Source organism: Nyctereutes procyonoides, unplaced genomic scaffold (genome assembly GCF_905146905.1).
Source record: "Nyctereutes procyonoides isolate TBG_1078 unplaced genomic scaffold, NYPRO_anot_genome, whole genome shotgun sequence".
NCBI lineage: Eukaryota > Metazoa > Chordata > Mammalia > Carnivora > Canidae > Nyctereutes > Nyctereutes procyonoides.
The window spans coordinates 12,296,855-12,323,439 of NW_026575046.1; the positions used below are offsets into that span (position 1 = coordinate 12,296,855).

Sequence of the window (26,585 nt, forward strand, 5' to 3'; positions counted from 1 at the left end):
CTGACTTTATGTTTTGTGAATTTAATCAGTCCTGTAATCTCTTTTAAATCCTCACAAAGTTTTATAAGGGAAGGATTTATCATTTTACTGTTTCTAAAAATACAACTGGGGAAATAGTCATGTACTTAATCCATTTGTAATCATAAATAGTTTTCTACATTATGGTTAATTGAGATATGAAAAGTCATCTCTAAAATCATTAACTCTCATGACTACGTAGAAAAAAAAGAAGGAAAAACAACATTCTTAAATGCCCACTTTGTATCAAGCAGTATACTAGAGCCCTTCATAGAGAGTACTTCAAGTGGGTACTGGTTGTAATATAATATCTCTTCCAGGAACAAAATTCATTTCTGACCGTGATCTAAGAAAACTAGCTGAATCCTGTCTTCCAGGAGAAAATAGCTGCCCACCATTAAAAAGAAAGCCCACTTACCCAATCAAGGCATTTCTTTAAAGTTGGTCAGCTAACAGGGGCTTCTTTTATAATGGAGATACACATGGATCAACAAGAAATTGTTGAATTTTTAGTTTTTTTCAAGCACTTAGTCACAGTGAAATGCAAAAAACAGAATATCAAGCTGATTAAATGGGTAGGAGAAAGAATTTACAGGCCCTAAAATTCCCAGCCCCACCCCCAGAGGCCTGAAATGACAATATCAGGTTTGCCCAGGAACCTCCTTTCCAACATGGGAATGCCCTGGGGGAGGATAAAAGTATTCGCCACCACCTAGAAAACCACAGGACTGTCCCTCACTTTGCTCTGCTTGGAGAGCCCGAGAGCATTGCTGAATAATGTGCAGAAGGGAGTCACTCTAGAGGAAAACCTTGGCTTGTGTTATCATTTTGCCAAGGATGAGCCCTATGCTTACTGAATGGATTAACACTACTGCATGACTATATTCTAGTGGCGTCATAGTCTATGTCTTTTCCAAAATAATTTTGTTCTCTCTCTCTCTTTTGTCCTAAGTACATGCTGGTCTGGCATATATAAATTGAAACCCACACACAGTCTCCTTAAACTCATTTTGCAACATGAGGACATCAGAAAAATGTGCATCATAAAAAAAGGAAAAATGTACATCTATGAAATACAGGTTTCAAATCAGCAGTACAGATACAAGAATGGGAGAAACCTACGCATAGAAAAAATACTGTATTGAAATGTAAAAGAAAGGATTAGTAAGGAAACAATTAGGAGCTTTCTCTCTCCATGCCTCTATCTGTATCCCTAACTACAGCCAGACCAGCTCCCTGTATGAGAGAGACAGTACTTGGTTACACCCTCCAGATCGCTGTCATTTATTTTCACCTTCAGTTGTTATTAGCAATGACAAAAAGAACCCTTTTAAGAACTATCTCGTAATTGGCTCAGTCACAGGTCAGGTTAAATTCTTCCCCATTCTTTCTGCTAGATGAGTAACGGGGGCTTTGAAACCTTCTGCACCTCCCTCTAGCTGCTTAGTCTCTCCTGCCATCATACCGTGAGCCTGCAGGCCTATTTACAGGACAAGAAAAGTGTTCTCCATTTGCAAAGAGACAGGTCATGACAGAAGAAATATTCTGAACAATCATGAAAGTAAGAATGTAAGGAGGCTAGAGCACCATTAATTATTGTGAGGAAAGTACCAATCTGCCTGCATCCCAGTAATGTCTGCAAGAACTGTTAGAAAATAGGTTTTGTCTTTATTATGATAGAGTATCCTTCATCGGTGCTTGACTTGTATCTGTCTGGTGATTAATAGGTACATACCAGTTTAAGACCCCCGAGTCTTCTCCACCGGGTACACCAATTGGCAGGATCAAAGCCAGCGACGCTGACATGGGAGAAAATGCTGAAATTGAGTACAGCATTACAGAGGGAGAGGGGCTGGACATGTTTGATGTCGTCACCGACCAGGAAACCCAGGAAGGGGTTATTACTGTCAAAAAGGTAATGCTGTTTGTTAAATACCATGCAAATGAGACATTTACTTTTCTCTGCCCCCCCCCCAGTAAGTGGGGCAATTACACCTCACATGAACATTCCTCTAGGTTCTTCTGTTACTAATTTTTTTTTTAAACACCAAGTCTAATGGTTGGCTTTTAGAAGTCCTTGAGAATCTGATGCATTCATTAATTTCATACTTTTAATAAATGTTAAGAACCTTCTAATAAGTATAAATAAATGATATAAATAATACATATTAAAGTACATAAAATAAATATTGTCAATGAATAATAAATGAACAGTGTGCCAGACACTATTTTAGATGCTGGAGGTACAATGGTACCTTCAGCAGAATGGCCTCTGGTTTCACAGAGCTGCCAATCTAAGGCAGAAAGAGACAAGGAAACAAATTAACAAACAAACAAATGTATAGCTATAAATCCTGCTACATGCTTTGAATGAAGAGAGTAACACAAGCAGTGATAAAGATGGCCTGAATTAGAGAGAGAGAGGCTATAAAAAGACCACAAAAATAAATTAACACAAATTTCCAATGAGCTCTGTAGCTACTTTTTAGAACAACAATAATCATTTTTGTTTAATTTCTGAATTCCAATTTTTGCCCTATGTACTCATTCACTATTTACTCCTCAAATTTATCTAGCACCACGGAGCAGTACACAGAAGTGTGAAAAAAATTTAAAACCAATAAACTGTGTGCTTCAATATAAATATTTACTCAATATAAAAATATATTAATTTTGGTCACTTTTTTTTAATCACTGCACTGTTATCATGTGTGGTATAATATTTTCTCTCTCCTTTAGCACACTGTTATCTTTGCTGGTAAATATAAGCATAGGTGGACATAAATAACAAGAAAATTCTTTCCTCTTAAACTTTGGATTACATGTCTCAATACCTGGAAACACAATAAAACATGTTTAAGCGACACTCAGACCAATGTTTTATACTATAATATAATTAGGAAGCCCATTAGTGTGCATTAACCTTTTTAATTTTCTTAGTGCCTTATCAGATTCAAACTGAAATTTTGCCTAGCCGACTAAATCACATTCACTAATGCCTTGATTAATTGTGTTTCTAGTGAGCCTTGTCATATCATCATCTAAAACTAAAAGTCAGCAATAAACATTTGGGTTCACTATGTCTCCAGAAGTAGAGATACTTTTCCTAAAGACCTCTGACAGCAATGATCATTACTTTCGTTGGCAAGTAATTAGCCCAATGCCCTTATCAGGATATCATTTGGAATATTTTATCAACTCATGCACATGCAAAAAAAACCCACAAAAAACCAAAACCATATTAAATCTATTTTATCTCAATGAGGAAGAGGGGGTCATGGTACAAACATGTGGTTCTCTATTCTGGGTGCGCATCAGAATCATTCAGGGAGGTATTTGAAGGTATAGATTTCCACCCCCACTGCAGATATTTTAGTTTAATGATCCGGGGTGGGGTCCATATACTAGCAAATTTTTAAACACTCATTAAGTGTTCAATTACAGCCAGATATGACACAGAATAACATACTACGTATCAGCATATGACACAGAATAACATACTATGTATCTGCCAACTTGACCCTGACATGGCTCCCTCCAAATACAAGAACTTTTTTTTTTTTTAAGATTTTATTTATTGGGAACCCTGGGTGGCGCAGCAGTTTAGCACCTGCCTTTGGCCCAGGGCGTGATCCTGGAAACCCGGGATCGAATCCCACATCGGGTTCCCGGTGCATGGAGCCTGCTTCTCCCTCTGCCTGCCTGTGTCTCTGCCTCTCTCTCTGTGTGACTATCATAAATAAATAAAAATTAAAAAAAAAATAAAAAAATCCTCCACATAGCAAATTTAAAAAAAAAAAGATTTTATTTATTTATTTATGAGAGATACAGAGAGAGGCAGAGACACAGGCAGAGGGAGAAGCAGGCTCCATGCAGGGAGCCTGATGAAGGCCTTGATCCCAGGACCCCAGGATCATGCCCTGAGCCGAAGGCCACTGAACCACCCAGGCGTCCCTACAAGAACCTTTTAAAGGAGATCTTAAGGGGAGCCCTGGTGACTCAGTGGTTTAGCGCCACCTTCAGCCCAGGGTGTGATCCTGGAGACCCGGGATCGAGTCCCACGTTGGGCTCCCTGCATGGAGTCTGCTTCTCCCTCTGCCTGTGTCTCTGCCTCTCTCTGTCTCATGAATAAGTAAATAAAATCTTAAAAAAAAAAAAATGTTTAAAGGAGATCTTATGAGATTCCCTTGCAGGTTCCCTTCCTTGTCCATGCATGATACCTTGCACCCTTGCACCCACCTGTAAGGCAACAGTTTCAGCCCACATTTTTCATCAGGATGGTGTAGTATCTGAACTCCCATGCCTTTGCCCAATATCACACTACGGGGTGATGTCTCTAAGCAATACAGTCATATTCATTTACCCGTGGGATTTGCACTAAAAATGGCTCATGTGTTGTCTTTCTGTGTGTCTTGGTTGCTTCAAATATGTCTCTTTCTCCTACCCACCTCAAGCTCTTAGACTTTGAAAAGAAGAAAGTGTACACCCTCAAAGTGGAAGCCTCCAATCCTCATGTTGAACCCCGCTTTCTCTACCTGGGTCCGTTCAAAGATGTGGCTACAGTCAGAATTATGGTGGAAGATGTGGATGAGCCTCCCGTCTTCAGCAAACTGGCCTACATCCTACAAATAAGAGAAGATGCTCAGATAAACACAACAATAGGCTCAGTCACAGCCCAAGATCCAGATGCTGCCAGGAATCCTGTCAAGTAAGCACACTTCTGCGACACGTCTCTTTCATAAGCTTTAGCCACTTGCTGTGCAAGTATCATCTACAAGTTAGAAAATTAATCCTTTTTTCCAACGAAACACTTGTGTCTTCCTGAAAAACTACTCTAAACAGCATCTTCACTCTCCTTGCTCAACATAAACATTATTTTGGCAGCAGTGTGAATCTAAAAAACACAAAGTTTGAGGGGGAAACACAAAATGATCTATAGGAGTTTACTACTCACATAAAAATGGTATAAGGAAATACAACAGAATGGCCTGGAATTTTTCTCTAAGGTCTTAGATTTGTCAAAGAGTGACATGGAGAGAGCTCTGTGATTTTTAACAAACAAGACACAGAGCTGAGAGTCTGTTTCTCAAGTTTGCAAGAACCTCTCATGTAACACTTACAGGCAGAATTATGCTCCATTTGGATGCGTAATTTTTTTCTTTTTCAGACATGGATAAAAATAAGAACCATTTCATGATTATGTCTGTGAAATCCTGGGGAAATTAATAGAGCTGAATCATAATTTATACTGTGTAAGCAAGCTCTATTTTCCTTATACCTTAGCTGTAAATCACACTGCAAGAAAACCTCATTGCTCTTTGAACCCATAGATGCTTTAGTATTCTAGAATTTTATCATGAAAGCGCCGGAGTCAACAACTTCCAGCCTTGAGTCAGTAGTTTAGTTGACTAGATGAGAAAACTGCTAAATCAAAATATCATTGTATCAATTGCCCCCATTAAAAAAAGGGGGGGGGGCAGCAGACTGACAAGCTAGCAGAACTCTTGCCAGTGAGCCCATGGATAAATTCCAATCAGGGCACCTGCCATATGCCAGTTATGCTCTAGGCTTTAGAGATCTAACAGAGAACAGTATCAAGTCCTGATCTCATGAAGCTTACTTTCTTATTGTGGCAGACAGAAATAGGCCAGCAACAAATATGCAGTATTTCAGATAAAATACATTGCAAGCAGTAAAATAGGACAGAATATGGAAACAAAGGGTGTCCATACCATGGAAATGGGGTACCATTTGACATAACGTAATCAGGCCTGCCCTTGGTAGGAATTCATCTGAGTAAACATTGAAGGCATGAACCACTATGATGCCTGAGAGAACATTCCAAGAAGGGGGGGGAAAGGGTAAGGTCTGATAGCAGAGCTTGCTTGGCATGAAGGAGTAGCAAGGAGGCTTACCTAGAAAAGAATAAGCAAGGCGGGGAGTGGTTGGTAAGGTAGGAGGCAAAAGGGAGGTATGGTGGTGAGTGTGGCAGGTCCTGTGGGCATTTGTAGCTCTTGGTAAAGACTGGATTTTATTTGACTGAGGTAGGAAGCCACTGCAAAGCTTTGAAAAGGAGTATTACCTAATCTAAAACTACTTTTTAAGAGGATCACACTGGCTGCCGCATGAAGAATATTATTGCAGATAAAAAGAGTTAGAGGTTCTAAGGCAATCATTTTCTAACTTTTCAGCCATAAGCTCTTTGTTCAAATGAAACTTGATGGCAAGTCCCACATCTAAAACACAAAAATGGCTGGCTTATTCTCAGGGAATAGTTTAAAATCATTGGGAAAATAGACTCTGTTGTTTTATCATTCTACTGGAATATCTATAGACTCCTTGAACTGGACTATGGTCAACCCAAAGCGGCCACATGTAAGCTCCATGGATCAAGTGTTCTTCCATATACATTTAATATTATTAATAAGGAAAATGAATAACAGACTTTGTTGTGCAACACAAATAATTTTAAGTACTTTCACAATGATTCTCTCACTTGAAGTTTGTCCTAAGTGTATGGAGAAAAAAAAATCTTAGCAAGTCAATGTCAAGACCAATTTAAAAGTGTTAATGCTGGAAGTTTATATAAATATGAGCTTTGTTTCCTCTTTAATCAATCAACATGTTTTTAATTGAAAGAGATAATGCCTCCTGGGAATTCAGGCTACATTTTTGTCTATTTTATTTTTTATACTGAATACCACTGCATTATTTTATGTTTTATTAAAAGAAGTAGTTAGCTTGTCAGACTGGGTTGGCTGTCAGCTAATTTTGAAGTTTTTTATGCCAGCCTTTTCTTGGTACATATGGATTTCATATGTAGATATAGATTTAAGGATAAAAATACTAATAAGGGATATTGGTATATAAATTGTATTCCAATGAGCCCTTTTTTTAGGACAAACGTGATTCTTATATTGGGAAAGTTCATCCACACATAGTTTTTGGTTATCCAAGATGTAAATATTGAACAATTAGGTACTAGACAATATGTTAAGTACATAATTAATACTAGATAATCTTTCCCAGAACATTGATGTATTGTTATGCAGACACAAATATTTAATTCTTTAATTACATAAAATAATTTTCTTCAAGTAACTTTATCACAAATGCCCTTGACTTCCATGAAAGAGTCTTATAAAATGTCACTCTGAATAGACATTATGAAAAATTATTTGCAAACATACTTCCTTTCATGACCCACAAATCTCCCTGACTTGAGAGGCTACATTAGAAGACAAATTATTGAATCACAGAATATAATAAATTTCTGGGTGGGGGGGGGAGAGCTACCTAGCAAAATAATCTGCTATAATCATCTTAAGATTGATTACCTTGTTCCTTATCTGTTATGACCACAATTAATGTGACTGGGCGGTAAATATACTAGATATGAATTGAAATGACTTTGGAAAGAAAAACAAAAAACAGATAAGGCTTCATGTGCAAACATCTTTCCTAAACAATGTAAACATCTGAAATTTCCTATTAATTTTTAAATCTCCCAATTAAGGGAAATACTCAGGTACAATTTTGGTATTTCCTAAATAGTTACTTTCTCTTTAAAATCAAAAGCTGGCTTCAACTAAAAATTCCTCACCCCATACTCTTTATTTCAAAGGCTTAAACAGGAAAATATGATTACTTGTAAAACTTAAAATTATAGCAGGAAGAAAACAAAGAACAAGAAAAGATTACTGCTGTATATAATTGTAACAGCTTATAAAGGCAGGAAGCAGCACATCTTAAGCTTGAACTTTTCCATGAGGGAAAAAAATATTTGTAGCAATTATTAAATTTCTTGCAACATCTATGAATATTGAGATTTCTTTTGGGGTAGTTAGTTATGTGCTATAAATATTTATCATTCTCAAGTTAAAAATGAAGGCAGGTGATCAAGTTCAATGAGTTGCCTAAATTCTTAATAAACGTCGATTCATGACATAAATGGCAAAAATAATAGCTGTTTTATCTGCAGGAGATGAACCCTTAATAATAATATTAGGTTTACATAAACTAAAATTAAAATTGTAACCTAACTTGAGATATATACATATATATCCTTTTTTTTCTAAGATTTTATTTATTTATTCATGAGAGATACAGAGAGAGAGAGGCAGAGACACAGGCAGAGGGAGAAGTTGGCTCTATGCAGGGAGCCCAACGTGGGACTCGATCCTGGGTTTCCAGGATCACACCCTGGGCCAAAGACAGCACTAAACTGCTAAGCCACCAGAGCTGCCCAATATATTTCTTTGAACTTCTTAATTCTCTTTAATATCAGGTTCAAATAGCCTCCAATAATCAAATATATATTTTATTTTGCCCTGATAGATGACAAAAATATATTTTATTACAATATAATATATTATATAAAATATATATTATTTATGATATATTTATATTTTATAAATACAAATAATAAAATATATTTATTATAATTTACCAGTTACCAGTTTTATTTTTTTTACCAGTTACATTTTAAAGCAAAATAATCAATTGAAATAAAACCTTGAACATGGTACACTATTTATTACAAGTTAGTAATGTGCTTATTTTTCTTATAGCATTCATAATAAGTCTACATGTATATGACTAGTTAGGTCATTTACTTAATTGTATTTCTACTGAGCCAACATTTTTAAATCTCCCATCATGACATAAATTTTGAGACTCCAGCTGAAATGAGCAATTTTTTTCCTCTAATGACCTTAACATATCAAATGTCTCCTGAGTTTTCTCTTTAATGTCCCCTACATAAAATAGAGTGCAAACATATTTTCCCCATATATAGCTATTCCAAAAATTGGTAATAAATGTATAAGGAAAATAACATTTCTCAAACTCTCCTAGTCTTCCATCAATTTCGGTGTTGAAAACTCTGTCTTCCTTTGAATTCTAAGACACCTCTCAGTTTTCTTTGAATTCTCAAAACTCCTTAAATAGTTATCAAGTGCCTACTCTGCTCTGGGCACTGCTTTGGGCACTGTGGGTCTCCATTTTCCCATCATCTTTTAAGTGATCAGGTCCTTAATGTTTTTCTCTGTTCCCTAGACCTCTTCTTCCTAAACAATCAAATGAGAAATCTAAGTTGTCAATCCAGATCTTTTCCTTCCCGGACTTTCCTTGGACACATCAGCTTCAATATATCAAAATGGAAACTTAGGATCTTCCCCAAATTCTGTTCTTCTCTTCTATCAGTGTGTGGTCACACCAACCAACCATTCTCCTCAATTCAAACCAGTGATCTTTGCTAAACGTGACTTAGATTGGAACATTCCCCTGCTTAAAATCCACTGTAGATTCACATTGCTCTTGGAACAAACTTCAACTCCTTGCCATGGTCAGCCCATTCTTCTACAGTCCAGACTCTGAATCTCTCCCCAATCTCATTTTCATTCTTTTTTTTTTTAACATTTTCTTTATTTATTCATGAGAGACAGAGACTCCGATAGAGGGAGAAGCAGGCTCCCTGTGGGACTTGATCCCAGGACCCCAGAATCACGACCTGAGCCAAAGCAGACACTCAACCACTGAGCCACTCAGGTCCCTCCCAACCTCATTATCTCTCTCCCTTTTCCAACCTCACTAACTGCAGCCACACTAGCCAGTTTTTGCTTCTTTCTACATAATGATTTTAAAAATAAAGTGAATAACAGAAAACTAGACAATAACCCTACTTATGTACATAAACACTTGTGTACACATTAAAGTTCTAAGGTTCTAGAAATTTGAGTTAATATGTGACCATTACTATATACACTTGATACAAATTACCTATAAAAGAAACTTTATTGGTGATTCTCAAACTCGTGGAACTTGTCTAATGGGTTTACCATTAGGACCTCAATTGTAAAGAATTTCCCAGAATATTTTGCTTAATATTAACTTATAGATATGCAATATGTGCTACAAGTAGAAAAAAAAATCATGTAACAGGCATTCTGGAAATAGTTTTAGGATGTGAGAATAACAAATACAAAGAAAACCTTTCTGGCATTGTATGGGGACAGATGGTAGCTACACTTGTGGTGAGCATAGCAAACATGTAGACTTGCCAAATCATTATGCTGTACACCTGAAACTAAGGTAACTGTGTGTCAACTATATTTCATTTTAAAAAGAAAAGAAAACCATTCTAAATTGTACTCTGCATTTTTAGGTATTCTGTTGATCGACACACAGATATGGACAGAATATTCAACATTGATTCTGGAAATGGTTCAATTTTTACGTCGAAACTTCTTGACCGAGAAACATTGCTGTGGCACAACATTACAGTGATAGCAACAGAGATCAGTAAGTTTAACCTCACACTGCAACTGTCCCCCAATTGACGGAGTGAGTGTCCCGGCAAGGGCGGGGTGAAGCAAGGCTGAAATTCATCACCATGTACTGATAGCCTACTCGATACATATTGAAGGAAAGAGCCCCATAACGATTTGCAGTAATGTTTCTTCTAGGCATGTGTTAACTCATTCACAAATGCAGAGGTACCTATGGATGACCTGTTATTCACAAATAATGAAATGAGAATCCATCTCTCAAATGAGGTTGAATTGGTACATACTGGATTTGATTCCACAAAGCTTTATAAATCAGAACACCACAGAAGAAGCTGAAAAACATGGGCTCATGGTTAGAATTGGGAGGGGAGGGGAATTAAATACATTTAAAAATGTAGGCATTACTTAGAAGTCTTTCAGAGATCTATCCTCCAGCTTTCTACAGAATTTCTATTTCAAAATCATTACAAAAGTAAGAGATATAATTTTTTGCTTTTCCACTGTACACCAAAGTGAGCAATCCAAACCACCAAGTAATCAATAAAATGTTTAGAGCGAATTTTATGGAAGTCCCCATGAAATTGAAGGCAAAGAAAAATAGTGCCAAATGAATGCTTCAAATAAAATGATTATACACAGAGAAAATTGTGTAATGTAAACACAATGTGTAGGCCTAAGTACATGAAAGAAAAAGTATTTTTAAAATAACATTTAAATGTTTAAAAATAGGCTTCCAAATTATAGCTCATTTTTTAGTTTTTGTTTGATTTTGATTTTAAAAGTTCAAATATTTTTAGCTCAGTTGGGTATCTAGTGTGAAATATTCCATATCTAATGGTATATTACAGTAGTATTCTTTGTCAACATTACTCATGAGATTTGAAATGTCTGAAGAATATTGAGTAGAATAATAAATAACCAATATGGACAAAATGAAGCATCGCTTTGTGATAGCATTAAGAACTCCTAATTACAAATTTGTTAGGTAGGAATTTGCTCTTCAGAATTTATGTGGAGGGACTAATGCAGATACCAATGACAGAGCATACTTAAAGCTTTAAAATCACAAAATCATTTTTCACATTGAAAAGGACCATTTTTTATAACATCATGAAATTTTATATTTTATTGAAATAGTCATTTTGTGTGTATTTTAAGCTTTGTGCCTAAAAATTTTTTTTTAAGATTTAATGTTTCTGTGATATATTTGAAATTACTAGCGATAAAGACCTTTTAAAACTTCCTCTTCGGCAGCTCTAACTTTGGAAGAATAATGTGAGCAACATTTTAGAGGCAAAGGAGCTTAAGAATCTTATTGTCTAAACTTCTTAACTATCTTTGATGCAACAGAAGCCCAGAGCTTACATAAAACCAGCCTACTCCCATCCCAGGGCCTTGGCACTTGCTGTTCCCTCTATGTGGAGAGCCAGAAATAGTCACATGGCTTAATTCTTCTCTTTATTTGTGTCTCTGTACAAATGGCATCCCATCAGATGAGCCCGAGTGGTCATCCCACTCAAAGTAGCACCTCCACCTCTCTCCAGTCCCTTTCTCTGTTTAATTTCTCCACAGCATTTACCATCTCATGCATTATATATTTATGTGTTTACAGCTTGTCTGCCCCCAGTAGAATAAAGCTCTGAGATGCAGGATCTTTGTCATGTTCCCCACGTGTCCCAGCACCCCAAAGAGTGGCTGGCATATATTAGACACTAGATGCTCACTAAATATTTATGATGTGAACAAACAGATGTATAAGTGAAGTGAATGAAGAGCGCTGAGCTCAGAGATTCCAACTCCTGATTCTCAGACCAGGAATCTGTCATCCACACTACCCAAAATACTCATTTACACCCCACCCCACCCCTCATCTTCAAACACAGATGCTGCTCTCTCATTATCCTGGATGAACACCTGGGGCCTTGGAGTCAGACAGACCTAAGTTGAAATCTAAGTTCTACTTCTTATTTATCATCTCTGAGAAGATGAACAACTTACCTAACAGATCTGTGCTTCAGTTTCCTCATCTATACAGTAGGGGCAATAACTGTATTTACCTCAAAAGTTTGCAAGGATTAAATAGGATAGTATAGCAAAGGGCTGAGCCCCATATCTAGCTTGTATTCAGCATAAAAACCAAAGAACTAAGGCCAAAACAACCAGTTGGTTTCTTTCATTTCCCCTTGCTCTTTCTCTTGTCCAAATTTTCCCCATCTCCCTGCTTCTTTGGCTTCTCTTAAAATCTGCCTCTAAACTGCCTTTCCTAGATAGCTTTTCTTCATTTTCTGTGACTCCGGGGTTTGCTATACAAAATAGCACTACACTGACACAAGTAGCTTTGTCTCCCAGGTATTTCCAGCAAGTGTATATAACCCCAGAAGTACCTAATTCTTTTTTGTGGCTAAGTTGGTACACAATGCCGTGTGGTACTCAGAGCAGCCTTGGGGAAACTGTGTATGAAAGGAGTGAGTGACTATTATCTTAAAGGGGATTGGTGATCAATATATAAATGCCCATTTCTTTTTGACATGTTGCAGATAATCCGAAGCAAAGCAGCCGAGTCCCTCTATATATAAAAGTTCTAGATGTCAATGACAATGCCCCAGAATTTGCTGAATTCTATGAAACCTTCGTCTGTGAGAAAGCAAAAGCAGATCAGGTGAGTTTCATTAAAAAAAAAAAGTAAATTAATTTAGTCAGATTAATTTAGATCTTCTAATACGCAGAGCTGAGGGTGAGTTTTAAATTATCTATGAAGCAAATGCTAACAAAATTAATACTATAAATAAGGGCCAGAATGAATATTTAACTTGCATAAGAGAACAAATAGTTTTTAAGAACTGGAAGTTCATCATTCTCAGAGACTGAGGCTGATTCAAATCAGTCTTAGGTTTTCATTAAAATAGATTAGTCACAGCTTTATTGGAAAAATCTTAATTGGTGAGCAGATACTTTTAATTACCATATACACTGGAAAGCAATAACCAGAACATATTTTACAATTGCCTATAATTCATAGTTTCACTTATTTATATTGCCCATCTGTACAAGTAATACAAATTCATGAATGTTTTCCTGTTTTATACATTTGTCCCTACCTGAAGTAGGTCTTTTCTGCCAGCGATATAAAAATTATGTTACAGTTTGTCGAAATAGAAGGGCACTGTTAAAGTACATGTGAAAGAGGGAAGCTGAACTTGTATTTTATGTGCAAACTTTCTTTTAGCTTTTATGCAAGTCAATGGCTTACATATTTGTCAAGACTGCATTTCTAAACAGGCTGCGCCCAAAGAATGCCTGGATTTTTTTTAGCTGAAATGTTATCGTAAATCATTGTGATATTTTATAGCTTTGTATTACTCTAGGGCAGTGTTTCCCACCTCCCATGATTTTGCCCCCAGGGGACATTTGGCAATGTTTGGGGGCATTTTTGATCGTCACAAAGTGTAAAGTGCGACTGGTATGTAGTGGGAGGAGGTCAGGCTTGCTGCTAAACATCCTACAGGACCCAGGACAGCCCATAACAAAGCATTATTCCTAGCTCTGTTTCAAACCCGTCAGTTCATCGCGTAAAGCAGATTCGTTGAAAATTCTCTAGAGGCTATTGTTTTTAAGTTAAAATTAGAAATCATTTACTCAAGCAATTTGCTGCAAAACCGTAAGGAACACTTTTGAGTTAGCCAAACTTTATAGCAGCTTTATGGTTTTGATTTTAGTTGATTCAGACCCTACGAGCCATTGACAAAGACGACCCTTACAGCGGGCACCAGTTCTCATTCTCTTTGGCCCCTGAAGCAGCCAGTGGCTCAAACTTTACCATTCAAGACAACAAAGGTGAGTCCAAGTGATCATCTCTGTCGATACATCTATACCTCTGTCTATCTATTAGCATCGCAATTGTTCCAATCCATGATGTGGTACGAACATAACATTCACCACTTTGCTTTCTGGTTCCAGATAACACAGCAGGAATCTTAACTCGGAAAAATGGCTATAACAGACACGAGATGAGCACCTATCTCCTGCCTGTGGTCATTTCAGACAACGACTACCCAGTCCAAAGCAGCACTGGGACAGTGACTGTCCGGGTCTGTGCATGTGACCACCATGGGAACATGCAGTCCTGCCACGCGGAGGCCCTCATCCACCCCACGGGACTGAGCACGGGGGCTCTGGTTGCCATCCTTCTGTGCATCGTGACCCTACTAGGTAAACTGCTTCTCCCTGCATCCTATCTCCCCATGCTGAGGGGCACACACTGTTACTGTGACACTCTAGATTTATCCGCCTCCCCCATTAAGGCATACAGCCCAATCTAGGTGAGTAGAGTTATATGCTGAGAATTTGTTTTGTTCACTCATGAACTAGTTTTTGCTTGAAAATAGCTTTAGAGGATGAACAGATGTGAAACCTGCCCATGTCTTTACCTACCCAGGGAATCATTCCACTAAAAGAATCTCTCGTCTGGCAGACTGGGAATGAGTCCCAGGGGGACTTGAGGGCACCGTCAATATGCCCTTTTCATTTCATTTGTTGTTTACTATTTAACCTGGCAAATATTGTTAAATTTTAAAGAGAGAAAGTCATCTGGCATGGAGGGTGTGGTGATGGCCCTTTCTAAGAAGGTAAAGTTTAAAGATCAATGGGAAAGTGGAAAGAGAAATGTGATGACTTTTTCTCTCTCATATAAGGAAATAAAAAGCGATCAAATTTTCTTCCACCCAGCCAACTTGCTTTGTTCTACCCATTTGAATAACTACCTTCTTAGCATTGCTCCCTGATTGCCACATACACAATGTCTATTATTTCTCAGACTGAATAATAAACAACTTCTGTGACTGAGGAAATAAATCTGAGACCTAAAGGAAATGAATGCAATCAAAGTAAAAACCGAGGTCCAGCAATGATTCAAATGAAATTTTTTTCCCCCAGCCCATGAATTAAATACACAGGTTGGGCTCAAAATGCTCAATAGGCCATTGACTGTTGTGAACTAAGAAATCAAATGCTAGTTAATTCAGTCTTTCCAAAAATCAAAGTAAGCTTGCCTACGCAAGGGGAAGAAAGGTACGAAGTTAAGCGTCAACCTGGACTGCACAAGGGAGAAACCTTTTTTTAAAAATGACAGTATAGCGACTTTTGAGAAGAATAAAGAGTACAAGACCTACATTTCTCCAAGAAGAGAATGCCTAGGGATCCCTGCTTAAGAGCTTCACATTCCATATCAATTTTGCTAATTATAAGTCTTGAAACTTAAACTACAAAACTGTGATTCTCTTTGTCAACGAAAATTTGGGGAAAAGTATTTTAAGATATGAGGATAAATAAAAGCTGACAGTATGCAAAGACAAATCAGTGTTTCTAATGGTGTGAGTCTGTAAAAATTGTTTTGGAAGAGGAGGATATGAATATTCTTTTTGATTAGAAAAAAAAAAAAGGTTGTTTTTAGAAGGGCTGAATTGGCAGGGCTGTAGTCAGTGAGAATTCCATGGACTCTTCTGTGGTCTGTAGAAGGCGAGCTGACTCTCATCTCAAAGAGGTGATGCTTCCTTTCCTTCATCGTTCACCCATTTTCTCCACCACCACCACCACCACCACCACCCAGTTTTTTTTTTTCCTCCTCACCAACTCCCTTTATCCTCTCTTTATCATTTTCTTCCTCTAATAAATTCCCTGTCTCCTAACTAAGGAGTAACTAAGTTACTCCTAACTTGTCTCCATGCTCCCTACATCAGTTCTAGTCTCTTTGGAATTCTGTACCTATTTAAAAAGGAGCTAAATGGGACTGACCCTTTACTAGACTAATACTGTGGGCTACACACTGGCCAAGATGCTTCACAACTGTTCTTCTCATTTAACCCTCAGAACCATCTGGTATACATGTATCTGCATCTCCAATAAGAAAACCAAGGCTCCAAGATGTGCAGTCATGTATGTAGTCAAGTCATACAGCCAACAGGTGGTAGAACAAAGTTCCAAACCCAGGTCTTCTCCCCCTGAGCCTTGGTGCTTCCACACTGCACTCTACTTTCTTTGTGAGCTTACAGAAGGCAGGGCAATTTCCAGGCTGAAAGAGAGCCCGAACTGAAAATGAAACAATTGAAGAAGGTGGAAGCAAACCTGAGATTTTTGTAAGAGAAGGAAAGCCACACGGATATAGGAGGAAATCTGCAGTCAATAAAGTGGATCATGTGGCATCTCTTGTTTTATTTACAAAAATAAAACCACAGTGAAAACAACTACTACATCTCGTGTCTCTATGGTGCTTTAAGAATCTACAAAACTTTCACATTTACTAACTCATTCCTTTTTTTTAAGATTTTTTATTTATTTATTCATTACAGACACAGAGAGAGGCCGAGACACAGGCAGAGGGAGAAGCAGGCTCCATGCTGGGAGCCTGACGTGGGACTCGATCCTGGGTCCCCAAGATCACACCCCAGGCTGGAGGTGGCACTAAATCACTAGGCCACCGGGGCTGCCCTACTAACTCATTCCTGATGACAACATGGGGCACTGTGTTATTGCCTCTCTTTTACAGAAAGAAACAAGACTTAAAAGGGTCAAATTCTTTAAGGGAGCCTAGGCAGCCTGATTTCAAATGCCTTGCTCTCTTCTAACTTTACAATGGGATTTGAGCACAAATTGGTCCAAGCATCCCTCACCCCAAATCTCACTGCTGTCCTCTGGCCTCAGCGGGTAGAGAAAAGGGAAGAGATCAGTTACTGGGAAGAAAGCTATTACTTTCTCAGAATGTATTTCTGTTGTTGTTGTTCCATGTGCTTAGAACTCATTTCTTCAAGTCTATAAAAGTTAGCTTTAAGAAAGATCTCCCTTCTAGAATTTCTGTTCAGATGTACATTGGGCTAAAAAGAAAAGATACAGGCAGTTGTAGCTGTAGGGGAATTAGGAATTAGGCAGTGAATGAATGCCTTTGAATTATCCAATGTGCCCTCTCTCTTCTAGACATTATTACACTTTCTCGGGTGTGCAAAGGACTAAAACAAAAGATACAGATAACTTAAACTGGGGCAGAATTAGGAAGTGATAAATGCCGCTATCTTGCCTTAAATGATGGTATGAACCATTGTACATAGGGTTTAATGCTTTGAGAGACAGTCATCTTGATTCTATTCACTAACTCCAGAGGCCATCCTTAGTGACAGTCCTCTGTTTTGCAAATCCTTCTCATTGGTCACACTGGAATCCACCATAAAGAATAGGTTATTAAGCTTCCCTCCACCCAAAGCCCTGCAGTTTTCCACCCACCCACCCATATCTCAGGGTAAAATGAAGACCTACAGCTTCCAAGCCCCAAAATACATGGCTTTTCCCTATTCCCTTCCTGTCCCCTGACCAGGGCTCCCTGTGGTCCAGCTGTAGCATCTCTTGGCTGTTTGTCAAGCACTCCAGGAACCCTCCCATCTCAGGGCCTTTCTTCTAGCTCTGTCCATTTCACCCGACAGCTCCTTGAATAACTCCCCACACCTTTGCTCATATGTCACTTCCTCAATGATGCAATCTCCTCCTAAAAAACATATACAGTCCCTCACTCATACACAGAAGCACTCTTTATCTTCCTTCCTCTGCTCTACTTTTTGTTTATGGTATACATATCACCTTCTAATAATTTCCTTATTTATTATACACATTATTTGTCTCTGTCTACCACCCCCACCGCTCCTGCCCACCTCCTGATTAATGTTTTCCATTGATAGTGCCTAGAACTGCCCCTGGCACAGACAGAGTAAGAACTACATAAATATTTAGTGAATAAATAAATATATAAATGCCCTGAATGGCTGGGACAAATGAGGCATGAGGATGCTCTTTGGCAGCAAGAGAGGATGTGTACGGTATGTTATACAACCACGCACTTGAAATGGCAACATTGGATATCCTTTAAAAGTAGTCTATAATCCAAACATGCTTTAACACATGGTGATTAAGAGTGTTGGCTTTTTAGTCTGACTTGGATTTCAATTGTTTGTATATGTGACATCTCTAAAACTCAATTTCTCCTATGAAAGATGGTTACTATATTATATAATATATAACATATATAATAAAATGATGATACCTACTTTGTAGGTCTGCTGTGATAATTAAATGAGATTCAGTATATAGAGCACTTAGCACAGTGCTTGGCACACAGAACTCTCTCAATAGATAATTATTATTAATACTATTAACACTTGAAATTTTAATATATAGATATATATGGGTATGGATATATCCATCATTATATAGGTAGATATACATATCCACCAAAAGACATTATTCTGTAACTCTTACTACAGTGTTTCCATTTTTATGGCTCATAAAATCAGGACCATGACATGGATGAGAAAGTAAAAACAGTTACTAGTACTTCCTGTACTAAACAGCCCTGGACCAACCCAGTTTAACGGCGCATTTTCTGCCCTGCATGGCTGTTTCCTCTCTAAGCTGTCGCTATGCTTTTATTTCCCCACCCTTATGTCCATTCGTAGATGCGTCTCTCTACAGGAAGCCAACTGCATTTGACCCAGCCAGCTGTGAAAAACCATCAGGAGTTATTTAAACACAATTCTTGTTGGGCCTCTAATTTGAGTTGGGGGGGAGGGGGAAGAGAAAAAAATCAAAAGAACAAACATTCCAGGCAACAAACTTGGAGAATGTGAACCTTTGAAAGATTCTTTTTTTTTTTCTTTTTTAAAGTTCCCTCTTACATGTGTTTGTTTGGCTACAACAGAAACAAGCTGGTGCCTGGTGCCTGCGTGTCTTAGGACCTGCCCCCTTTCAAGTGGGCTGATCTTGAAGGTCAGAATGGCTTTCTGAACTGTACCTGGGCCTCTCCAGGTATTATCTGCAATAGTGTTTCTTCCATGTAGAAAGGCGTGCAGACATTCACATCTCTACTTTGGGTTTTAATCTAATTTTACAGTTATCTCAGGGAAAAAAAAATTTTAAAAAAGGGAGGCATGGTGCAAAAGTTATTTTAGCTGCGGAGTTATGCAAACCTTCAACACATCCCGAAGGTGCCAGCCTTGTGCTTGTAAGCAGTTTCAGAGCATTTTAGGTGTTCAGCATAATTTGCACTCTCGCTGCGTTTGAGCCTTTTTATGATCATTATTGTCATTTTGTTCTTCTTCCCTTCCTTTGAAACTAGTTTGCCGTTTCAGAGCCAAAGGGAACTAAGTCCTGACAACCTGGGAATGTGTTTCAATGTGGTTCATCCTCTAGTTAAATCGTAACTTTCTTGCAGATATTTGCCCCGCGTTGGGGCGGGGGGGGGGGGGGAGGCTCCTGGGTTGAGCGCGGGTGGGCGCGGGGTGTGCAGCGCCCCGAAGGTGTGCACTGGGTGCCCCCGGGGTGTGCAGCGCCCCGAAGGTGTGCACCGGGTGCCCCCGGGGTGTGCACTGGGTGCCCCCGGGGTTGCAGCGCCTCCGGGGTGTGCACTGGGTGCCCCCGGGGTGTGCACTGGGTGCCCCCGGGGTTGCAGCGCCCCGAAGGTGTGCACCGGGTGCCCCCGGGGTGTGCACCGGGTGCCCCCGGGGTTGCAGCGCCTCCGGGGTGTGCACCGGGTGCCCCCGGGGTGTGCAGCGCCCCGAAGGTGTGCACCGGGTGCCCCCGGGGTGTGCACTGGGTGCCCCCGGGGTTGCAGCGCCTCCGGGGTGTGCACTGGGTGCCCCCGGGGTTGCACTGGGTGCCCCCGGGGTGTGCAGCGCCCCGAAGGTGTGCACTGGGTGCCCCCGGGGTTGCAGCGCCCCGAAGGTGTGCACTGGGTGCCCCCGGGATTGCAGCGCCTCCGGGGTGTGCACCGGGTGCCCCCGGGGTGTGCAGCGCCCCGAAGGTGTGCACCGGGTGCCCCTGGGGCTTGCAGCGCCTCCGGGGTGTGCACCGGGTGCCCCCGGGGTGCGCGCTGGCCGGGCTCGCGGTGCCTGTCGCGGGCCTTAACTCCCTCCCGCTCTGCTCTCTGTGCCCCCAGTGACGGTGGTGCTGTTTGCAGCTCTGAGGCGGCAGCGCAAGAAAGAACCGCTGATCATGTCCAAGGAGGACATCAGGGACAACATCGTGAGCTACAACGACGAGGGCGGCGGGGAGGAGGACACCCAGGCCTTCGACATCGGCACCCTGCGCAACCCCGCGGCGCTGGAGGACAGCCAGCTGCGCAGGGACGTGGCGCCCGAGGCGCTGCTCCCGGCCCGGCGCGCGCCCGCGGCCCCCGCCAGCACGGACGTGCGGGACTTCCTCCGCCAGCGGCTGCAGGAGCACGACCGGGACCCCGCGGCGCCGCCCTACGACTCGCTGGCCACCTACGCCTACGAGGGCGCGGGCTCGGCGGCCGCCTCGCTCAGCTCGCTGGAGTCCGCCACCACGGACAGCGACCAGAGCTACGACTACCTGCGCGAGTGGGGCCCGCGGTTCCGCAAGCTGGCGGACCTGTACGGGGCCGCGGACGGCGACCGGGACTCCTAGTGCGCGGCCCCTGCGCCCCGCAGGACGCCCCAGGTGGCCCGCGGCGGCCCCGCTGCTCGGCCCTGGCCCTGGCCCTGGCCCTGGCCCTGGCCCTGGCCCTGGCCCTGGCCCTGCGGGGCCCGCGCGGCTGCCGGCCCCGGCGTCAGCGGCCGCGGCCCGTGCGCGCCCCACGTTAGACAACCTTTTTCTAGCACACTTTTATGAGCTTCCCAGAGGCATAGGTTTACTTTTCTAGCGCACCCGCCTGACCACGCCCGTCGGCCCGACCGGCCCGACCGGCCCGACCGGCCCGTGCTGGAGGAGGAGAGACAACCAGGAGTCGGACCCTTCCTTCCCGGGCTCTCCTAGGGCGAGTTTGGAACACGCTCGCCGTCCCCGGCCTGGGCCCCTGCACGCTCCGCGGGCCCAGGCCAGCAGGCTGCTCTGACTGCACACTCCGCGTGCCAGCGCCATGAGGCAAGGGGCCTGCTCCGACGGTCAAGGTACAGTTTCGGACAGAGAAGCGAGCGGGGAGCACCGGCCAGGTTGGCCCTGCCCTGGTGCACCAGCTCACAAGGAGATGAATGCCCCGAATGTGGCTGTGTACTGGGGCTGTGTTGCAAAGGATTTACGATGGCATTTGCCCGTCCTGTTTTGTTCTTCAGGAACTTTATCTGGCACCGACGACTATTGCAAACATCCAGTCCACCGACGTTTTAGGACTCTTGGTCCTCTTTAGGACTGCAAGCAAATTAAATGGCGACGTTCAAAAACAGCAAGCAAACAAAATGTAGTAGTACCTCATTCCTTGCCACTAACTCATACTTTGTTATATACGACACCTGCAAAAGTTTGCCCTTGCACCATATAAAGAGAAAGGGAAAACAGCTAATGATGTTAACGAAGGAAATATTTGGCGTATTTTAAAGTTCGGGCCACCAAAAGTACCACAGATCACTCAAAATTATTTCAACCATCAGTAGGCTAATTACAAATAAGTCTAATTGTTAAAAATTCTTGAAGGAACTCTTCTGAGACAAATTTTAACTCCTCGTCTGTAGTTGTTGTCAGTATTACTCTAATATACTTGAAAGTAGCAGCGTGACGTACAATAATCCATATTCTTCAGATACTTCGTACACAATTAAGTTGCATTAGTAAAGATAGATTAAATAAAACTCAAATCCCGCCCTCAGAGTTTAATGGGGAAATGAGAGCCGGCCACACTTGAACTTGATATCCTGTCCTCCACATCTGGGAACATCTATATATTTATATGACATGATCTAGATATATTGTTGAGATCATAGTGCAAAACTACATATTACATGTTTGGAAGACGCTTACATAGGGACAAATTTGATTCTCTCCAGTAAGAGTGTTTAAGATTGTATTAAAATGATAGTTGACTTTCAAAAGCATTAATATTTTCTCATTGTTTTTAACTTTGTTGCTATGGCCACCCTGCCATCCTTGTCTTTCAACTAATGATAAAGTAGTGGTCTCATACTGCAACGGAAAAGTAATGTACAGTCCATCCAATCTATTATTTCTCTAAGTATGCAATTAGCATCATAGTTATTATCCAGAGGACCCAACTGAACTGAACTAATCCTTTTGGCAGGTTCAAGTCATTTATTTCATATGGCTGTTCTAATGATTTGTATCATTAGAATCCTACATTGTTCAATCATCAGAAATTTCCAAAGTACTGTAATGAAAACATAGTTGTCTTGAAAACTTTAAAAAAAAAAAACCCAAACCCAGGCTCTGTGTGTATATATATACACACACACACACACACACACACACACACACAATTATGTACTTAAGAATATGCTGACTTCAATTATTAGTCTTAGGGATTTATTTTCAATTAATGTTAATTTCCTACAGATAATCTTAATGTCATTTCCATTTGGAGATCCTGTCATATGAGCACATACCTTCTATTTGGAAACACACTTGTATTAAGTTTTAAATAGGTGTGTTACCCAGGAAGTAAAGACGGCACTTTCAAAATAAGAGAAATGTAGTCTTTTGGGTCACTCAATTAGAGTGAAAAGGTTTTACGACCATATTCTTCCCTGCGTTTACCGAATGGTTTCCTCTTTTATAACAGACTTCCCTGTATACATACTAACAAGTATTTCATGTTTTCAGGGTTTACTTTTGCTAGTTCTTCCTACACATGCAGGAATGCAAACAAAATACTACAGGAGGGTTTCACTATAATGAATATCTTAGTCACAGTTAAGTGTTGCAAAAAAGATAGCTTAGGGAAGTTAATTAGTAAGAGCTAGTTATTTATAGCAATAGAAAACCACCTTAATCACACGACTTACTGTAAAACTAAAGAGCTCTCTGTCCTTATGTTTCATGTCATGTAATAAATTGAATCAAGAAAGATAGTACTGTAAAAAGAGAGGTATCATCAGAAGTCTTCCTTTTGAACTTTTGGGTTAATTGGAATGTCTGAGGGTCGACACTAGCAACTTCCACTGTTTAAGGGTAAGGTTTATTCTTTCCCCGTAAGTGAAAGTAAGCAGTTCTGTAATGGAATTCAAGATATAATTGGCAGGGTATATTATCCCATCTTGAAGATGGTACAGTGGACCAAGAACAAGTTAATATGACTAAATATTTGAAATAACTGCCTAATCTCTTGCCACAAAACCTGATGATGAAGTGAATCTCTAAGAAATTGGACAATTTAAGACTAGTACAAGGTCCTATAAGTATTTTTCCTATAATTAAAACTCTCTGATATCCTGGAGATCATGAGAGCCATACTTCCATCATTCTGTGTGGGTCTCACTTCCTTCTCACCAAGATATTGAGTCAAAGACCCCAGTCAACATGAATGATTACTGGAGCGAAAAAAAAAATAGTTTTTGGCTCAGTTTTCACAAAGTCCCCGTCCTGATATCAGATGTTAGTGACAAGAAGGATGGAGGGAAAATGGGAAGAGGTAAAATTTAATATCTGCTTTGGTAAATAAGAAACTAAAATTCATTAATTATAAGCAGATCACTTTAGTGGATTGCTTCAAGGACTCTGAGGCCCTTCTGAAATTTTTTCCCTTTCATTCAAAGGGGAGAGTTTCTTCAAGATGCTCCCTAAAACAAGCTGCGATTTTTTAAATGTTAAGCTATCGTGCATAAGTTTACAACCTCTTCACTTCATAGCCACTTTCTGCTGAAAGACCTAAACATTTGTCCCCAAATAAAAAAATGAAATCAAATGGAAGAAAAGATGGTTCCATGGAACCATCTGACAGGAGCTCTGAGCACAGTAAATAAATGTTTTTGTTTTTTTTTTTTTTACAGAGCTTTCTTAGCTTTAAGTTTAGTTGCATACAGGGAGTTTCAGATACAAATTGACTCCATTTTCAAATGTAACAAAACCTGGCAATTCAATTTTAACTCATTAAAAAAAAATGTTGGCTTAGTGTTCATTTTTAGCTTCAAAAAAGTTGTACAAAAATTCTTTAAAAGTTGAATCTCTATCTTGGAAGCATCCAAATTATACGAAACCAAATTAACTTCAGAAAATTTCCATTACTTTCATTTCTAAGTACATAAATATTAGATGTCCTGATTTACCGAGCAATACCTTCCATCAAACACTTTGCCTTGAAACGGGCATTTCATTGCAGATGATCATGTATAAACTAAGAATTAAGAATTCCTCAATTCTACATACTTGAGGGCCATAAAAGTATGCAGTTGAAAGGGAAAAACAGAGTTGATTCGTGGACACAAACTATTTAAATCACCCAAATTCATCTTCCCCAGGAACCAAACCACCAAATCAATGATCTTACCCTAGTCACTAGTTTTGAAGCAATATAATTACTTTGGAAGAACACTCTAGAAAGTCATGATGCCCCACTATTTTGAAAGATATCCTATTAAAAAGGATCATTTTAGTGTAATTTTATTTTTTATGATTTCATCTAGATGAAATCTTTTTTGAATTGTGACAGGGGATTAAACAGCCAAGCATTTACATTTAACACTAAAACCCAGCCTCCTTTATCAGATTATAAAAGTGGAAAGAGTAAGACTTAGTGTACAGACCTTCAGGAAGACGAACTATTTTCCAAAGTCCAACAAGCAGCTTTCTTTTCCAGAGAATACAGAATTACAGTATGGTCACCTTAAAAGTTCAGTGACTATTACGTTTGCAGCATTTTTCATCTCCCTTTGGCATCTTTATGGAATAGTTTTCTAAAGGGGCAATTCTCTACCAAAAATCATCAGACCCTGATCATATTCAATGTGCAAAAGAAAACCCTCTTAGAAAGGAAAGACATTGACTCACACACTTGTTAAAAGTCAATAAAGAAATAGCTCATTTTTAAAGCCAGAAGTTTATGGTCTCTGCATCGTCAATTTAATTTAAGCATTGCTGAGACGATCTTTAATCTACTCCCCATTTTGTAATACCTTATTTATGATGCATTTTCGTTTTTTAATTTGGGGGGAACGTTAGTCCGACAGAAGCCAGCAGATGAAAGTGCCAAAAGGAGGTCAAATGGAAACAAAGCCTATTACCCACTGTATTTCAGACAGGACCGAGGCACTTAGCCTGAGAGCCACTGGGTTATTAGATTAATTTCAAAAGAGCTTTTACAAGTTGCTTAATTCCATTTTTTTTTTTAAACCCATGGACCACAAACTCAAATTTCTCTTCAAATGGGGTTAATTTGACAAATGAGGCATGGACCCAGCGTTGTGGAAAAAGCATTCCACTATAATGAGATCTTGGTCTTTCTTGCGAGACTATGTTATTTATGTAAATATGTCTAGAGGCACCTTCTATAAGCTTTTAGTTTTCTATGATCTATTAGTTTAGTGTTTATTAAGGAATCAGATGTATAGAATTGCTAGGCATTCAGGGGGAATGCTGTGTAGCAAACAAACCGATCTGCTCTCGGAAAAAAAAAAAACAAAAACATAGGAACACTTCAAAACCACCATATTGTTTTGTTTGTGATTATTTTCATTGCTTTGAAAGTAAACTGCATAAGAATAGGCCTTATAATAAATGCTACGTGCGTCTTCAGTAGTACCAAGCTAAGGCAATTTGGCATTCTCCTACTGTAATTTGTGATTTTAAATCCAGAAAATAAAAGCTTTTTGGTATTGATTGTTTTTAATTAAAAATACTCCCAAGTATAAATTGAAGCTGATGCCACCCTTGAAGATTTACTGGCTGGAATGCTCAGTCACACAGTTTTTCTCAGTATCGCCTATATCTGGCGATGAGAACACCTGAGAGAAACCACCACTGCTCAGCTTTCATCAACATTTCTAGTTGGGGAGATTTTCATAACTTCACAGTTTACATGAGAAAGCTTCCTGTATTAGAAGGAGAGGTAAGATGATTACCTTCAAGCGCAGTGTGGCCGGGCCTTTTGTGTAGTCAAATGGCAAATACACGCTCCTTGAAATGGCTTCTTTTATTTTCCTTTGTTTTCTTAGACTATAAATTTGAAAAGAATGCAATTTAAAAAGTGATTTCTCACAAAGAGTAAATATGCCTTTTGCAAATCAATTTTTGTAACAAGTTATTTATATGATATTACTTAATAAACTGTTTTTTTCTAAGTTGTTTTTTTCCAATTCTCTCAAGCTATTGTTTTTAATCAGAGATTTCAAAAAAATGTACCTGCCGATACACACTTTATCTTTCCAAATCTGCTGTTTGAACCTCTCAAATAGCTAACTAAAGCCAACTTGTTATACGATAATTAGCTTGTAAACAATAGTTTCTCCCAGCCAGCAATATACATCATTGGTGCTGCCCTGCAGACTCCTTACTGCTGGGGCA

At 39.8% G+C, this 26,585-nt stretch overlaps 1 protein-coding gene across 2 annotated transcripts in view; it reads left to right on the forward strand.

Annotated features, from left to right (window-relative positions):
• The window catches only part of CDH6 (cadherin 6), a 125,380-nt gene extending 99,050 nt beyond the window's left edge, over nucleotides 1-26,330 (forward strand). For both annotated transcript variants that reach the window (XM_055325721.1, XM_055325722.1), the window contains exons 6-12: nucleotides 1,746-1,933; nucleotides 4,473-4,726; nucleotides 10,184-10,320; nucleotides 12,845-12,966; nucleotides 14,024-14,141; nucleotides 14,265-14,516; nucleotides 20,278-26,330. In XM_055325721.1, coding sequence (XP_055181696.1) covers nucleotides 1,746-1,933; nucleotides 4,473-4,726; nucleotides 10,184-10,320; nucleotides 12,845-12,966; nucleotides 14,024-14,141; nucleotides 14,265-14,516; nucleotides 20,278-20,768 — 1,562 coding nt within the window. In that variant the 3' untranslated portion in view covers nucleotides 20,769-26,330. The remainder of the gene's footprint in view (nucleotides 1-1,745; nucleotides 1,934-4,472; nucleotides 4,727-10,183; nucleotides 10,321-12,844; nucleotides 12,967-14,023; nucleotides 14,142-14,264; nucleotides 14,517-20,277) is intronic.
• The last annotated feature ends 255 nt before the right edge of the window (nucleotides 26,331-26,585 follow it).